The sequence below is a fragment of the Xenopus laevis genome, chromosome 2L (genome assembly GCF_017654675.1).
Source record: "Xenopus laevis strain J_2021 chromosome 2L, Xenopus_laevis_v10.1, whole genome shotgun sequence".
Taxonomy (NCBI): Eukaryota; Metazoa; Chordata; class Amphibia; order Anura; family Pipidae; genus Xenopus; species Xenopus laevis.
Window position 1 is genome coordinate 65924623 of NC_054373.1, and position 18396 is coordinate 65943018.

General features: G+C 39.9%; 1 protein-coding gene across 2 annotated transcripts in view; it reads right to left on the reverse strand.

The window, feature by feature from the left end:
• Nucleotides 1-18396, reverse strand: part of rassf5.L (Ras association domain family member 5 L homeolog) — a 77610-nt gene that overhangs the window by 22641 nt on the left and 36573 nt on the right. Inside the window, exon 1 of one of the 2 annotated variants that reach the window (XM_018246476.2) lies at nt 532-965. The exons of the other annotated variant lie outside the window; for it this stretch is intronic. Within the exon in view, the coding sequence (XP_018101965.1) occupies nt 532-636 (105 nt within the window). The 5' untranslated portion in view covers nt 637-965. Of the gene's footprint in view, nt 1-531; nt 966-18396 lie in introns of those variants that run through there. 2 annotated transcript variants of the gene reach the window in all.

Consider the following 18396-nt stretch of genomic DNA (forward strand, 5'->3'; position numbering starts at 1 on the left):
TGTCTTTGGATCAAATCCCTGAATGAAAGCCTATCCAGTGTGTCAGAGTGAGACTATGTAGCAAGGACACAGATAATGCATAGCTTATACAAGCTGTGCACATGTGTAGTACTACTGGAGTGTGCAGTAGCAGAACACTAAAGACAACTATAATCTACTTGAAAAAAAACAACAAAATAACATGCTGTTTTTGAGATACATTCAGAATCAGACATTTCAAGTGCATAATAGCTTTTGGCTTCTGCTTACAATGAGATCTGCTAACACCAGCATCCCTCTCTTAAAGCAGAATCTTTGTATTTGTTCCACATAGATACCCTTGTATAGGAAAGATATCTGCAAATAAAAAGCTGTGTTCCTGCTAATGATAGATTCATTTCTATTTAGCCTCTGGATGGTTTGAGACCCTTCAACACCAAGAGAATAGTTACTCTCTCTCTCTCTCTCTCTCTCTCTCTCTCTCTCTCTCTCTCTCTCTCTCTCTCTCTCTCTCTCTCTCTCTCTATATATATATATATAAGTCTGTTCTACCTTTGCAGTCTTTCTGGAAAGGTTTTCTCTTGCTGTGAAGAAATAATCTTCAATGTCTTCCTCCAGGCTGCAGTACCCACTGCTCATACTTCCGCTGACCGTCATGGACGCCCTCAACAGAGTAACCTGTGTGTAGCCAGTGAAGTGACAGATCCTTAAAGATTCAGCAAGCCATATCTAACCCTTGAATGTCATTCTGTATTCTTCTGCTTTGGTGCACTCAGTTGCAGTCTGCTTCCTTAATTTAAGGCAGGAGGGTACACATTACACAGAACAGTACATTTGCTGTGATATTCGTGTACCATCCTTGAGTTACACCATGCAATAGTGGTGTTGTCTGTCAGTCTCTATCTGACTTAAACTCTCTCAGCATCTGCAGTTTGCGCTCAGCCCTCATAGCAGCAAGCGGAAGCTCTTCTCACAGCCTCATTCTTTCGCTCTGCCCCCTCCCTCTTCATTTCCTGCTACAAGCAGTTTGTATTTCTGTTAAACCACTTCCCTTGGCTTGATTTTTTTTTATGCAGCGATTTGCTGGGTCCTACAATAAGAGTGTTGATGGATTTTGGGTGTAGGTCAGTTATAATTATTTTTTATTTGGCTAATGTTTTATATTTGGACATGGCAAAACACAAACAAAAATGTAAATATTCAGTGGCATTCAAAAGATCCAGCATGTGTCTCTTCATTTTCAAAACACCTATAAGTGCTGTGCAGTAACAGTGATCCAGGACTGGTAACCTAGTAACCTATATATTTGCTGGTTTGCTATATTAAGCATAAAAAAAAAAACATCTGCACTGCTTTGCACCTTACAGATTTATTGCGAAGTTACTAAATTCAAGGCATCAATAAGGTGTCCACAGTTTAGTAATGCCCGCGGGGTGCATGTAATTGATGGAATTATTAGATGCTAGACAACTGGCCAATGTATTTTATAGCTTGGCATCCTTAGAAGGCCATACTAAAATTAAATCTGAGCCATCATAACAGTAAAATGCACAATATGCATTTTAATTTAGCACTAAATAAATGTCACAGCATATGCTTATGTCACGTGTGCCACCGGCCTTATAGGTCAAGATTTGTGTACAGGATCTCTTGGTCATGGCTTTTTTTAAGCAGTGGTGGAGCCTGAGACAATACATACTTTACCAGTTTTTGCCAATCGTTTTTTGAAGTGGATCTACCCAACCTTATTAGCCTTTCAGTTAGTGTAAAACTACTTAAAGGGCCATAGCTTGAGCAATGCTCATAGTGCCCGACTTTCACCATCCGGCCATAGCATGCTTACTATTTCACCACTTTCTGCCTTCATTGCTCTCTGGGGAGCTCCTTGTGACAGCAAAGCTCTTGGAACAAACACCAAAAGTCTATGTTTTGGTTTCATCCCTTGTAATATAATTTGTATGCCCAGATGTACATTGGGACCTGCAAAATGAGACAGCACATTATGCTTTGCCTTAGAAATAAGTGAGAAGACAGATATCACATTTAGAACCTAAAAGTCAAAAGAACAGGAATATGAGCATATAACCTGCATGCAGGTGATGTTCATGGGAATCGGTAGCCTGTGCCATACTTCTGAAAAGCTAAGGTTAAACACTACTTTATTGTAATCTATCAGGAGCTTGGAAAGCTTTCTAATACGTCGCCATACTGCGTATACAAATAGTAAAATAAATACAGCCCTGCCAGCATTCACTCATTACAGGATCTGTACCTTTCATCACTTCCTATTGCAAAGATCCAGCAGAAGTGCTTGTTCTACATATAGACCAACATCCGGGGGTTACAAGTGTCAGGTTCCGCAGATGATTCTCTGTGTTTAGGGTGTCCCTAAGCAAAGCTGTTATCATGCAACCAAGAAACTATATATTTATTATGTCAGGGGTTAGGTATCTGGGATCAGCTTTCTGGGGTACAGCAGCCCACGGCACAATTACAAGTCATGAGAGTGTAGTATCTTTCAGGGAGTTTATTTTCACTTGAAACAAATAAATAGTCCAAAAAAAAGAATCCTTGCCACTCAATGGGCTTCTAACTAACACAGGTCATTTGTCCTTACTAACTGACCAGGAGTAGGCCACCACCTGTAGGAAAAACACAGTCCCAACCTTATTGTGAATCCAAGCTTTTCAGTGAATTTACACAGGCAGCTTTCCCGTGTCTGTCCCCAGACTGGGAGCTGCCTTTTTAATGATCCACCTGAAATGCCTCCGGTAGATCTAAAACACCCGAGCTGGACTAGCAGTCCCGGAACCTCTGTTAGGAACCTGGGAGATATGTAAGCTCCATCCTGGAGTTTCCCAGGTATCCTGATAGTGACCTTACCACAATATATATATTTAAATATATTTTAAAAATGTACCATTATAATTTATACATGTATGCACCAAAAAGCCTAATAAGAATCACCTGTTTTATCTGTATGCTATAACATGCCTCTAAAATGTCTCAAATAAACTGCAAAAATATATATTTATATCATTAGTAGGCAAACTCCTATGTCATTTCTACAATAGCCATAATGTACCCCATGCTGTAAATGCAAGCATATTGGAAATGTTTTGCTTTAATATCGATTTTTGTGAAACTTTGCTGAAATGCATTGGAGTCAATGACATTGAAAGTACTTGTTAAGAATGGTAGTGAGATGTCTGGGGGTAGCATAAGCTGTAAAACTTCTGTGTACATAGTGTCATCAAACTCCTGGTGTACTTTGCCTTTTAAATTACATTAGAGGGGTACATTATGCTTCATATATTTCACAATAGTGAATTTAGAAATAATATATATCCTAAGGTATAGAAACTTGGAAACTTTCAGTAAAAGAAATTGACAAAAACAAAGGACTCTTGTTATCTTGAAATAAAAATTCATGGTAAAATCAAATTAAATACATAAATACATCTAGCCCATTGTACATCTGACTTCCCGACAGCCTTCGTCTATAAGTGGCATTGTGATGTTAGCAATAATAATGCTATTCAATAGGGAAAGAGATTGTATTTTGCAAGTGCCTGGTATAGCTCTTTGGGTTTCACAAAATGAAAATGTGGTCTTTCAGATAAGACGGTTAGCAGGATCTGGTCCTATGGTAATGCTAGCCATGTTCCTTTATTGTGCTCCTGATTTGCATGTTGAATGTCTTGGGTATGGGCAATTGGTGGGTCAGTTTTAGAGCCAGAATACACAGATGGGGTGACTATGATGGATGGGGAAAATGCATAGAGTGAATGTTTGATATAGGAATCATTAATAATGTATTGAGGATTCTGTCACAATGAAGATACATTGCAGCTGCTTTTATTTACTGCTTGGAAAACCTTGAAATAGCTTCTATTAATGTCCTAGTTATTTTCTTCACCACCCTTCACAAGTCGCATACAAAGTTTTATACTAGAGAAGTATGGAGAAGTACATGGTAGGATTGAGGTCTCACTACATTTGCATCAGAGATGATTTCTGAAGTATATTGTACACAGCCAAGTCTACATTTGTGACCCAAGGAAATCATGTCTAGATACTTTAATTGCTAAGCTTCATAAAGAAAATAAATTATTTTGTTGTTCATGTCCGACCATATAGGTCATACTACATGCCTGTCTGCAGTATTCTGTATCGCTGACAATAAGTGCTGCTCACTGACGCATGAACCTTATGGCTTCCTTTTAAAAAAAAACCCCCAAAAAAAACATTTTGCATATAGAGGTAGATTTGAGGTAAAAAGAAAGGACAGATGTTACCTAGTTACATAGTTACATAGTTAAATTGGGTTGAAAAAAGACAAAAGTCCATCAAGTTCAACCCCTCCAAATGAAAACCCAGCATCCATACACACACCCTTCCCTACTTTTACATAAATTCTATATACTCATACCTATACTTACTATAGAATCACAATAGCCTTTGATATTATGTCTGTCCAAAAAATCATCCAAGCCATTTTTAAAGGCATTAACTGAATCAGCCATCACAACATCACCCGGCAGTGCATTCCACAACCTCACTGTGCTGACTGTGAAGAACCCCCTACGATGCTTCAAATAAAAGTTCTTTTCTTCTAGTTTAAAGGGGTGGCCTCTGGTACGGTGATCCACATTATGGGTAAAAAGGTCCCCTGTTGTTGGCTCAAAGCAGCAACTACACAATTCCAATAGGAAAATATGGTCACATCATATATTATGTTATATATAGTTTAGTTGCCAAAAAGGGTGAATGGGCACCAGGTGCAAAAAGCACTCTGAACTTTATACCTGGTAATTGTAAGTTGTAAATAACAGGGTTGCATTTGCCTTATAATTAATACATTAGTAGTAATCAATATTTTGATGCTATGAACAATACAAGCAAGGTACAAGAACTTTATATATGGTATTTTAGACTTACCTCTGCATCTGCTAATAGTAAACAAGGCCCAAATGGTACTCATTTATCAACAATGGGTAAATTTGAACCTGGGTAGTAGCCCATGGCAGGCAATCAAAAGTGTCCACACTATCATACCTGCAGCTGGCTGAAAAATGCTACTTACTTACTAGTTACAATGGGTTACCACCCAGGTGCAAATTGGTGCAGTGTTGACAAATGACTACTATCAATATGTTTCAAAGTTTATCAGTCCCAAACCAGTTCTATCTTTGGCAGTATAAAACAACCTTCTAATGAGTCTGAAGCATTTCTGTCAAATTTCATCACTTCAAATTTGTTTAAATGTATTTTAAAGTTGCTTGAGCCAGCGATTGTGACTGGACTCCTGGTAGGACCAGGGCTGGATTTACAAAGTGGGCGCCCCTAGGCACACTGCAGTTTGTTGCCCCACCCCTTTATTCGTGCAAATTTTCACCATTTGGACTGGAGAAAATGGGGATTGGTGCATGGGAAATTTAAAAAACGATTGTATCTCCAGCCCATCCCCAGTATTTTTGAACCAATGTGGGTGTGGTTGGGCAGCATGCCGCCCCCCTAAAATCCTGCCGCCCTAGGTCCGGGCCTAGGTGGCCTTTCCACAAATCGTGGCCTGGGTAGGACACTCCAGGCTAAGGTGTGAGTGGGAAGGGACACCAGAGAAACCGAGGAGTGCACTTGAGGGGTGCATGGTTCTGTATATCCCCCCTGAATGGGTGCAAATACCGAAGGTACTGTAAGTGGAACCATGGGAGATCTGAGCCCTGTGGAAGGAGGAAGTGCGGCAATGTTAATAAAGCAATTTTGTTCGACTGCAACTCCTGGAATCTTATGTCTCTAATGTAAGTTCCCTTCCTGATAAACAGCTTACAGACTACTATACAGTCAAAACATGCTTTTTTGCCCATACTATACATACACAAACTTAAATTTACATTTATGTTAACTTTAATTTTACTTTACATTTAACAAGATTTATTCCCACCTAATCCGGCCCCCTACTTCCATTTAACATTACAGTCAACTGTCATCCTCTATCCAGTCTCCCAAGGCAGCTATCCAGGTATTCCCTTAGACCCATCCCTCAATTTCCACATTGCATACCTTGCAAGATCATGCTGTTTCTTTCGAAGACACATTATGAAAATATGTCCCTTCATCTGCCCCTGTACCACTAGAACACTAGTCTAGGCCCTCATACTCTCCACTATAGACTACTGCACTATTATACTAGCTAGTCTCCCTAAATCCCATCTCCACTGGCTGCATTCAGATAATATAAATGTGAACTGCCTGTTTAAAAGTGAGAGTATTGCCTTTGGATTGGGAATGACATTTAGGGGCCTATTTATTATGCTGTATAACACAAATTTGCTGAAGAAACAGTGTAAAAGCTGCAGAAAGCAAGTTCCGTCGGACGATACTCTAGGAAAAACCATGTAAAAAAATCACAATAAAAGATTGCAGAATTTCCCCCCTTCTGTTTTCAGGAGGCTGCTTCCAGTTATGCTGGATTTGTTTTCGGAGGTACGCAAATTAGTACAAAGATAAGTACGCTGTTGTTATATAGGCAATGATTGAAGAATTGGAACAACGTTTTTTTACACAGTATAATAAATATGCCCTTTACTTTACAGAGAAGATAGCTGCTGAAATTCCAAACTGGAGACCTGCTGAACAAAAAGTTAAAGGAACAGTAACACCACAAAATTAAAGTGTTTTAAAGTAATGAAAATATCATGTACTGTTGCCCTGCACTGGTAAAACTGATGTGTTTGCTTCAGAAACACTACTATAGGTCATATAAACAAGCTGCTGTGTAGCAATGGCAGAAATTGAAAAAAGGCTTTATGGCACAGGGTAAATAGTGGATAACAAATAATACCATTATGCTCTACAGAGCTTATCTGCTGTGTAACTTGACCTTTTCTCCTTTGATTAGTTACCCCCATTGCTACACAGCAGCATATTTATATAAAAAATAGTAGTGTTTCTGAAGCAAACACAACTGTTTTGCCAGTGCAGGGCAACATTGCATTATATTTTTATTACTTTAAAACACTTTTATTTTTAGATGTTAAGGAAAGGTAAATCATACCAATTTGTTTGGCAACCCCAGTTCTTTAACTTTAAATAATTAAAAAAACACTAAAAATAAAGACCAGATGCACAATGTCTCAGAATATCACTGTCTGTATCACACTAAATGTTAATTCAAAAGCAAACTACCCCTTTAAAATGAAGACATTAATAAACATGCCGTGCAGACAGTGTCCCCTAGGCAACCGGTCTGCTACCAGAATGTATGTATTAATGAATGTATGCATGTATGCATCACTCTGACCGTCTTCTCCCAAGAACTCCAAGCTCCTCCCACCTTCCTTAAAATTACAAACCAACCACATGTGATATCTTGGATGAAAAGGGTGTAGCTTATTTACTTATTACATAAATAACAACCAAAATAAACCAACACCATTCAAATGTAGGGTAATGCAGAATCACATTTATATAATATTTAACTATTAACTTTTGTAACATCTGATTAGGGATGGGGCGAATTTGACCCCGGCGAAATGTATCCTACGCCCATTAAAGTCTATGGGCGTCAAACTTTTTTTGACACGCGTCTTTTTTTTTTACGCACGACACCATACAAGTCTATGGGTGTAATTTCTGCGGCAAAACAAGGCGAAAAAATTCGCCCATCCCGATCTGATAGCCGCTGAAGGCTGCAAACAGTTGTACCCAAGAATGAGGTGCACGCCTCTGTAACCCCTTGCCCCAGGCCTAACCCCTGTTATGCCCTACACTTGACGCCACTATCACCCGTTCCTCCACAGGGGAGCCCCTCCCACTGTGATACTACGCTAATACCTCCTCCTACCCCCCTTGTTCTGAGGAGGCTGGGTGGGAGCTGTTCAAGGTAAAAGAGAAAACGAGGTAAAACAGTAAAAGAGAAAACTCCCTTCACTTCCTCTTGTAATCCCTTGTGTCTCCACCCATCCCCACAGCAACCCAGGAACTAGAACACCCATAATCCCCAACACCCTCTTCCAGTTCCCTCCTTCGTAGCCTTGTCATAGTCCTGTTGTTCCCAGTTCCTGGCTCACTCCTTATGGGCATTCTATTATGATGCACCAAAAAAAATTTCACCTTCATTTCTGCAACACAGAAATTAGGTTTGCAATGTAATAAACTTTGCAATGTACATTATCGCACTAGGTGGGGAGGTTGGCATGATGCAAGTGGTGGGAGGTTGGGGGGATGCAATTGGGAGGTCTGGTGTGAGGGCCTAGGAACACAGCATCTTGATATCTTGTCTTGTATTTTTATGTATATAGAAAATTAGCCGAACAACACAAGCTGGTGTAGCGGGGATCACCCCTGCAAGTTTATTTAGTCAAGTGATGTAACGTTTCGGGGGCGTGCCCCTTCATCAGACAACACCGGGCATCGACTATCAGGAGAGACTCTGGGGAAATTAGGTAATATATTCGCTTTCTTGTATTTTTATGGTCACAGAATGCCTTGGTGACTTCTTTAACACTACTTCTTTAACACTAATTCTCAGGGACGTAACTACAGAGGAAGCAGAACCAGTGGCTGCAGTGGGGCCCAGGAAGTATAGGGGGCACCATAAGGCCCTAATTAATGACAAAACTGTGGTGTTTATGCAAATGGCTTGTAGATGTCACTGTGCTCAAGACATACTGTGCATACTTCCTGGTATCTTAAAAGTGAAAGCTTACTGTTGTGTAATGCCTGCATGACTCTGCTAATAAAGCAATGTTATACTCTACTCATCCTCGGCTATCAAAACATAACAAATAGCAACAAGGATGGCTCTTCTACATCTTCAACAGCCTGCACCTTTTCTTCCAAACCCTGGTGAGCCTACCATACCTTTTACTGCTTGGATCCGTATGTTTGAAAATTACATTATTGCTGGTGACCAAAGGGAGATTTCTGCTGCTAGAAAGCATGCTTTACTTATTCACTGCCTTGGAGCAGAGGGACAGCGTATATCCTATACATTACCATTACCCGATGATACTTATGAAACTGCCCTTGCTGCTATAAAGAACTTTTTCATGCCAAGAATAAATGTGGTTGCTGAAAGATATAAATTCCGCCAACGTGGACAGCGTAATGGCGAATCCACAGAACAATTTATAGCAGCTTTGAGAGAGCTGGTTGTTACCTGTGAGTTTGGGAATCTAACAGAGGAAATGCTAAGAGAGAAGCGGCAGAGGCTAAAACTCTGAGTCAGGGAACTACTGGGAATGTACAGATTGTGAATTCAACACTGTGGCCTAATAATAATAATAATGCACAGTCACAGGCAAAATACAGTGCTAAGGAAAGGGATTCACTGCAAAACTGTGCAGCAAATACAAATAAAAAAATACTGCTTTCGATGTGGTGCAACACAACACTGCAAATTATGTTATATGTCCTGCAAAAGCTAAACAGTGCCACAACTGCACAAAAGTAGGACATTTTGCTAAGATCTGCTGTAGTTCTGCTAAAGATGTTCATGAAGTCACTTCTACAAATGTATTAAGTGTGGATAAAGCTGGTACATTTACACGTTTATATGCACTGCAATGTCAGTACTGCTTCTGCTGACAAAAGACATTCCATTAACCTGATACTTGATACAGGTTCAGCTGTTTCTATACTACCAAAGGATATTTTCTTGAAATACTTTGCAAAAGATCTGCTTGTTGCGCCTGCCTTTAAACTGGTCTGTTACGTAAAGGATCCAATCCCTGTGCTTGGTTGCTTCCCAGTGACTGTACAATTTGAATCAAATACTGCAAAATGTGACTTTTACATTGTGAATAAGGTTACTGCTATCCTTGGAAGGGATCTCTTTGCTGCATTAAACCTACAATTAGTTGATGGTCTCATTACTAAAGCACCAGTACCTGCCACACAGCCAGTGTCTAAAATTTCACCACAAAGCAACACTTCACTGGGCTGTGCAAAGAACTTTGTACACAAAGTTAACACCAGCTACAGTAATAACATTTCTGTCTACAGTCTTCAGCAGAGAAGGTAATCCAAAGGAGTTAATATCAGACAACGGACCACAGTTTGTCTCATATGAGTTTAAATCATTTCTGAGAGAGAGGAATATTGTGCATAGGAAATCTTCAATGTATTACCCACAAGCAAATGGAGAAATCGAGCGATTCAACAGAAGTCTGAAAGAAGCACTTTCTTGGAAAGAACTGTGCATACTTCCTGGTAGCTTAAAAGTGAAAGCTTACTGTTGTGTAATGCCTGCATGACTCTACTAATAAAGCACTGTTATACTCTACTCATCCTCGGCTACCAAAACATAACAAAAACTTCTTTCAATTAGCACAGAGTCAGAGCTAAAACAGCTTAGGGAAAACAAGCAGTATAGCAAAATAGTAATATATAGTGTAGTAATATTTACACCTTCTTTTTGGTCTATCTAGCCCACTTTCGAAACTTTCAGCTGAGTTCACATACACAACACGCTCATGTAGCTCACATGCATGATAGTTTTAAATCACCACGTGTGGTTTCGAAGGATACTTACAAAGGTTTACTATTAATCTGTGCCCATCAAAGTAACTTAGTCTTGGTCAATGTATACCAGGCATGTCCAAAATCAGGCCTGGGGGCCAATTGCGGCCCGTTTTCAAATTTACACCGGCCCTCAGCCTCTATCATGAATTTAATAATAATGTGGCCCCCCAGCACAGTGCAATCAGGAATCGCGTAGCTGTAATATTTGGGCACATTAGTGAAATGATCTGCCACTTGATCTATACTGCTGCCTGTGTGCTGAAGGTGTTAGCAATAGACTCGTACTGGCACGGAGTGATGCACTGCTATCGAATACTTCTTATAGACGATCGTTTCGCTAATCATGTGCCCAAATATTACTGCTACGGCTATGTGATTTCTTGTTTAAATGAGGCGCGGAGAATAAGTCCAAACAGACTCCACTTCTCCACTTCCTAAACGCTGTGTACGTGTCCATCTCCAGGAATGAATGATCCTGATCACAAGCTAGCTACCTCTTAATGGAGGTCAGGCTGAATGGTTGGCCCCCACACATTTTCACCTCACCAAATCTGGCCCTCGTTGCAAAAAGTTTGGACACCCCTGACGTATACGGCCCCTCGTTGTAGCTTTAAAAATGGAGCAATAATGTAGTGTACTTTTACTTTTAAGTGATAATTTTTTCTTAAAATCACACTCACAATTGTAGCAATGTTTCAAGCATCACAAATTCCCCAGTCAAAAAGTTCACCTGCACTCGTATCGATCGTGCCCTGACCAGCGTTGCCTCTCCACCGCGTGTTCCACATCTGGGTGCCTGGGGATGACGTCAGAAGTTCGCTCCTTGTTTCGCCTGACACGTTTCGTCAGAGACCTGACTTCCTCAGAGGTTTCAATGACAATAGTGCTCATGTCACTCTTCTCTTAAGGGAGCTCGTTGCCGAGGCAGCACTTCTAATCGTTTCTCGTCTCGTTGACATGCTACTTATCCATGGCAACCCTTCCATCATTGTGCTAATTATTTTCCTTATGCTCCACATGAGCATGTTGGGGGCCCTAAAATGTATTTGCTGTGGGGCCCATTAGCATCTAGTTACGCCACTGCTACTTCTGTTACATTACCTATGTAACAGACTTCAGCCTTTTTTCTGATTGTAATTATACCAGTATTTGCTATACATAAAAGTGTTAGCATCCACATGACTTTAAACTAGTTATATCAAGAAGATATATTTGCATGTGACTAAACCAGCTGGGAATGCCTTTAGTTACTCTGTAAAACATAGAGTACTGAAGTGGAACTACATTATTTTTAATTAAGACAAATGCGGCATCAAGCGCCATTTGTTCTGCAGAGGTCTGTATGTACAAATGTTGCCTTTGTACAGGATTACAAGGAGACAAACAGGATGCTGCTGCATCAGATTAAATTGTTGATAAATGATTTCTGCAAGAACATAGTTAATGAATGTATCTTCAGTCCATTATCACTCAGCTGATAATTACCAACATGAATTAGCAGTACAGCCTAAATCATCAGCATAAATAAACACAGGAACATTGTGAGGATATGCTACCGGCAGGCAGTTTTCAAATGATGTTTTAGCAGTACATACATATGAGAAGAACTGGTATTAAACATAAGGGCTACAAACAACAAAACTGGACACATTGAAACTCAAGTCACACAGGTATTTGTGCCTGGAGATTCTACTATTCGCAGCAGTGCAGCACTTCTGGTTTGATTTCTTCATGCTACGTGCAGATTACAGAGAGACCTGGAATTAACCTGTTCACACATGCAAGTAACTTGCACCAAATGAATCAGAGCTCACATTGGCGTGCTGAATTAGGATACAACTACACGGACGATTTCCCCGCGATTGTGCCGGGTCTGATGCTCTGCGCCAAAACGCAGGCATCAAATCGGATTCAACAGAAAACAAGGTAAGCAACAGGAACATCAGATGGTGTTGCAGCATTCCTCCGATACGACTGTCGAACACAGACACTGCATGCCCCACTGGGGCTGCCACTTCAGGGGCCCGCGGCCAATCAAGGGTCGCCCCGCCACTCGTTCACCCACTCACCACCAGCCCCTTCCCCCCAGCGCACCTTATAATTACTTTGATATGATTGGGGGAGGGAGGGCGGCAGGGGAGAGATAGTATTGCAGGTGTGGATCAGGTCAGGGTCGTTTAAAATACAGTACCTAGGCCTAGGTTGAAATACAGTACTGCAGCATTAAGATTATTTAATGCACTCATTGGTTATAATTAAATTCTGTGTTTATTATTTGTAAACTGTTTACAAAAGCCTGTGAGTAGCATAACCTTATATGAAAACTAGAATATATAGCTACAATGAAGTGAGCAGAATCAAGAGCAGGATAAACAGACCATCTCTTGGTTTGAGCTTAATTCCTTTTTGTGACAGAGTTATTATTAATAGCTCAAACAGTATTCCCGCCGGCTAGAATGAAAACGCCGGCGGGATGGCACTCAGAGCTCTGTTTTCTGAAGTCACCCGAAGTTTCCTCGTGAGGCAACTTTGTAAAACGAAACGCTCCAAATGCCTTTCCGCCGATTTTCATTCTAGCCGGCGGGAAGGGAGGGAACACATTTCAGGGAGATTAGTCATGACAAAGAATAGAAGATTTGTCGCCGGCGACTTATATCCCCGAATCTGCCCGTGTGTCTCTGCCCTTAGACTGCAGCACAACATGGCTTTTGTGGCTTTATAAAGATCCCCTTTTTTATGTAGGTAGTGATTTCCATTTTAGCTTTAAAGGACTAGTAACATCAAAAAAAATTTGTTAGTATACATCTATAAATAAACACCAACACAAATGAAACTTTTAAATTGCAAAGCCTTTATTAAAAAAGAACTTACTGAAACTCCACTTCCGCTCCTCTTCAGTAAAGGCGACAGGGCAACCATCCATCCTGCAGCAGTTGATTTCTTCTCCTTCAATATCTCTCCTGGCCGCCGTATGTCTAGCGCATGTATTGTCAGACTGACACAGCACGAAGCCGCTATGACACTGCTAATAATGGTACGTTCCCAAGTCCCGTCGCAGCAAAAAGTTATAGAAAAGGCAGAGTAGCTCGGACCCATAGCACTGGGCTCATATGCTGGGTTCCACATAGGGAGGTGCTGGTCTGGGCTCACACGTAGGCCGCGTTCAGCAGCTAACCCAATCCAACCTCACAGAATTACTGCTGCTCCAGAAACAGAGGGAGAGAGAGGACATGAGAATGAGCAAGGGCCGGAAAGCTGCCTGGGAGGGATGAAGCCATGTGCTGGAATGTTACAAACTGCACGTGAGCTGACCTCACGCGCCGGCACACCGGAAGATTAAAAGATGCTTATTGGTGGGGGAGGTTGGCGGCTGTAGTTGGGATGCTGGCCGTGGCAAAGTTCTAGTGGTTGGGGAAAGTGTGGAGGAGAAGAAGAAGCTGGCTGACATTCTTGCCGGCAGAGCAGGGTGCACCAGACCGAGCCCAGGAGAAATAGCCAGGGAGAAGAAATCAACTGCTGCAGGATGGATGGTCGCCGTGTCGCCTTTTCTAAACAGAAGCGGAAGTGGAGATTCAGTAAGTTATTTTTTAAAAAGGCTTTGCTATTTAAAAGTTACTGGTCCTTTAAGTGTATATCGGTGTAGATTAATAAGAGGTTATTATTGTAGAAGCTAATTCAGGCAGTTTGCATCACAGCCTTCATACAGTACATATAAAGCCACCAAAGTAATTAAAGATCATTTGAACAATACAGTTGAACAGTATTCCTGGTACATATACCATAATTGAGGGCATTAAAAGCACTGCATTAGTTTTGCAGCCTCTATTCTTGCAATATAATGACTGTAAGCTTGTGACTGAAAAGCCTTATTTTTAGAAATGGGCTCTCTTGAAGAGAATATAATAACATATTAAAGAAGGGGTATAATATTGATTGTTTTTGCTTCTGTGTGAAAAAGTTTTTGTAAGATCAGTAGTAACTCTGCCTTATGCGCTTATATTAGCCTACTGTAGGTTTGCCCCACAATCCCTTTTTATATTTCTTCTAGTTCTACCAGTTCTTTTCTAACCACTTCCCAGTAAGCAACAAAATAATGGTGTTATGTAATGCAGGTATATGACCTTTTATCCAGAATGCTCATCATACCTTAAGTTTACTAGAAAATCATTTCAACATTAAATAACCCCAATAGGCTGGTTATGCTTCAAATAAATATTAATTAAATCTTAGTTTGGATAAATTACAAGGTACTGTTTTATTATTACAGAGAAAACGGAAATCATTTTTAAAAATTTGGAGTATTTGGATAAAATGGAGTCTATGGGAGACAGACATTCCGTAATTCAGACCTTTCTGGATAACGGGTTTCCGGATAATGAATCCCATACCTATAATAAAGTTTACAGGTCGAGTCATCTGTAGTTACCATCCAGAATATGTTTATTAATTAGCTGTTTAAATCAACTGTTTTATTATTTATGTTAAAAAATGTATTGGTTACTGCACCTGGACAAACATAAAGCCTCTCATTACTTAAGGGGTAAGTCTACACTCTTATGAGACTATTTCATTGGCAATACTGCATTCCAGTCAGTGAACCAATCTTCAACTGAGCTTAAAGGAAAAATATAACCCGACTTCCTGGTTCGGCGCCTACAGGAATGGAGGCTTAAAAGCAGTGCTCCACAGACCAGCGTTATAAATCTGCCATACTCATCTGCTTTTTTCTAGCAGTTTAACTTTAAAGTCATAGGAGGTGAAGGGGAGACTTCAGGGAAGGTCAGAGCCTTCCTGCAGTGGCTCTGCTGTAGTCAGTGAAGCGGCACTAAGTGAAAAAGCGCAACCTGAAGTAAAGGTCGTGGCAAAGGGCGGCTAAGTGATTCATCTCTATAACTGCAAGAATTCCCTCAGGGCTTTCTCTGCTTTGAGAGCGTAGGTTAGATAAAAGTTTACCTCTGCCGTCAAAGTGAACTGTTGCCAAGGCAGAAACTTCTGTCACGCTGAGCATTTTAAAGTGTGTGGTGAATGACAAGTGCAACGTCGCCATGTTCTGTCTGTTCTTGGTACCTACTTATTCAAAGCTACAATTTCTTTTATCTGCATGATGGAGTTTCTATTCACATATTGTGTTGGCCCAGTTACCCCACCAAAGTTTTAAAATCTGTTTAATACTGGTTCTATAGTGTCTGTGTGGAGAACTTGAACTTTATTGAGGTCATTATTTTCCTATTTGAGGGAATCCTTACTCCTCAGGAGAATACATCCTTTAAAACAAAATCAAACAAAAAAGTAAAGAAAAAGTATAAAAACAGAAAAATAATCAAATAAAAAATAGAAAACTAGAAAAGAAAATAGAAAACTAGAAAAGACTATTAAAAAAAGGAAAAAAAAAGGGTAAATTCACCTGGTGTCTCTGAAAGTTATTACCCATTAGTTTAAGGTCCCTTCCCATGATGGCATCCAAGTTCATGGGTAAAACATATGAAAAACAGAGTAAGAAGAACGCAATGCAACTAGCCCCTAATTCGCCTATCTTGTGTCAGTCTCAGAAGATGCTTTCCCAAGACTCAGTTGCTGTACAAAAACACGCTTCAATTGCTTCTGAAGTAGCAAGGCTATTGAACCCAGTTATTGAGCAATGAATTGATAAAGCTATAGCAAAACTTCAAATAGAAATTAGCAAAATCTCACAGCATCTGGGTAGCCATGACAAAAAAAATTTCAGAGCTGGAATCCACAGTTTCTTCTTTATATGATGACACAGATAGAGCACAGAAGAAAATTGAATCTTTGGAAAAGGATACTCAAGATCTCCTTCTGAAGGTTGACGATCTGGAAAATCGCTCAAGACGCAACAACCTGAGATTTATAGGGATTCCGGAAGTTCATAAGATGGACTCCTTATTTAAGATTGTCACTAAGATTATCCCTCAAAAACTTTTGATCCAGTCGGATTCACACCCATTAAAAGTTGAAAGACTTCATAGGATTGGGCCACTCAAGGACTCTCATCAAACCAGACCTAGGGTCGTCATTGTCAAATTCTTGGACTACTCTGACAAAAATGCTCTCTTTCAAGCATTCAAAAAATCCAAAGGTCTTGTACTTGATGGTAATAAAATTCTTATCTTTCAAGACTACTCAGTTTTCTTATCACAAAAAAGGAAGGAATTTTCCAACTCTTGCCAACAACTGGTATCACTAGGCATAAACTTTGCCTTAATATATCCTGCAAAGTTAAAAAATGTTCTGCGTTCTGGTCCACGTATCTTTGGCGACTCTTCAGAGGCCAAGTGGTTTGTGGAGCAACTGGTAAAACATAAGAATAACAACTCACTTTCCCCTAATATCAGCACAATTCCGGATCACCCATAATTTCTCCCGCAAAGAGAGCACAAAGGAAATAGATTTGAGAGATCTCGTCAAGTGACCCAATCAATTACTAAGGAGCCCTCTTTTTCTCGTGACCACAAGAAACGATCAAGATCTAGATCTCCGATCTCCCACAAAAGTCGTTCTCTGCTGAACTCTAGTAAAGACGATGTTGTGCTGGAATCTTAAGCCTTAGAACGCTGGTCAATGGTTCTATCTTTCTGAACAACTCCTCTTTTCAGAGGGTTGGTTGACCTCTACTCCTAGGGAAAAAAGGAGGTCCTTTAAACTTTCCCTATAATGGAGCAATATTGGTTCTGGTTATCACTTATTTTAGTTGTTATTTCACTTAGAGTGATTTTAAGAATTTGTTTACTGTTACCTAACTTTTGTTTAATACCTAAAAGAATTTGTTTATATTTACTCAGCTTTCACTTCAGTGCTATTAGTTTGTTTTCTCGCATGGTGGATCATAGATTTTATGTAGCATATTGTGACTTCTCATGTCAGCTCATCTTTAATCTAATTTCCCAGATAACATAATGGCACTAAATTTAGTTTCTTGGAACATTAATGGTAGTAATCACTATATAAAGAGGAAAAAAATTCTACATCAGCTCAAAAAACTGAAATGCGATATTGCCCTCTTACAAGAAACCCACCTCAATGAGGGGGATAATAACTTGCTGCTTAGAGAATGGGTTGGCGAAATGGCCTTCTCCCCGGCCATTAATAAAAAAGGGGGAGTTGCAATTTTGTTCCACCGGAACTTAAACGCCCAAATTCTTTCAACACATAAAGATGAGCAAGGCAGATTTGTATTAATCCATGATAAGTTATGGCACCTTATTTCTATTTATGCCCTGAACCATACTAAAGAAAGTTTTTTTGTTGATTTAACGAAGAGAATTTCTTCAATCCTACATTCTAATGTTATTCTAGGAGGAGATTTCAATGAAACCCACATATGGGCTTTAGATAGGTCTGAAAACAACATTAACAATTCTAGGAAAAAATCTAAATGGATTGAGGAGTTCCTTTCTTCTTCTCGTTTGACAGACATCTGGAGGTTGTTACATCCCACAGAGAAAGACTTTACCCACTTTTCTTCTCAATACTTGGTGGGTACCAGAACTTTTTTATGTATTTGTCTCAAACAATGTTATTGCAAAAACAATTGCGGTGGACATAGGTCCTATCATTCACTCTGACCATGCTCCTATCTCTGCCCAAATTTTCACTACCAAAGGTGTTAAAGATTATGTACCATGGTCTTTTCCCGTTACCCTTGCAGAACAACCTGATTTTATTAAAATGCTATCAGACAGATGGGATATATTTTTAACAGAAAATTGTGAGTACTCTGAGAATCACCCTCTCCTCTGGGACACTTGGAAAGCTGTGATACGTGGGGAAATATCTGCCTATAAATCCCGCCTTATACGTAAAGTTAATGACAACTTTTTGAGGCTAAGTATCCAGCTAAAAGATTGTTATACTAATCTAAAAAAAAAAACT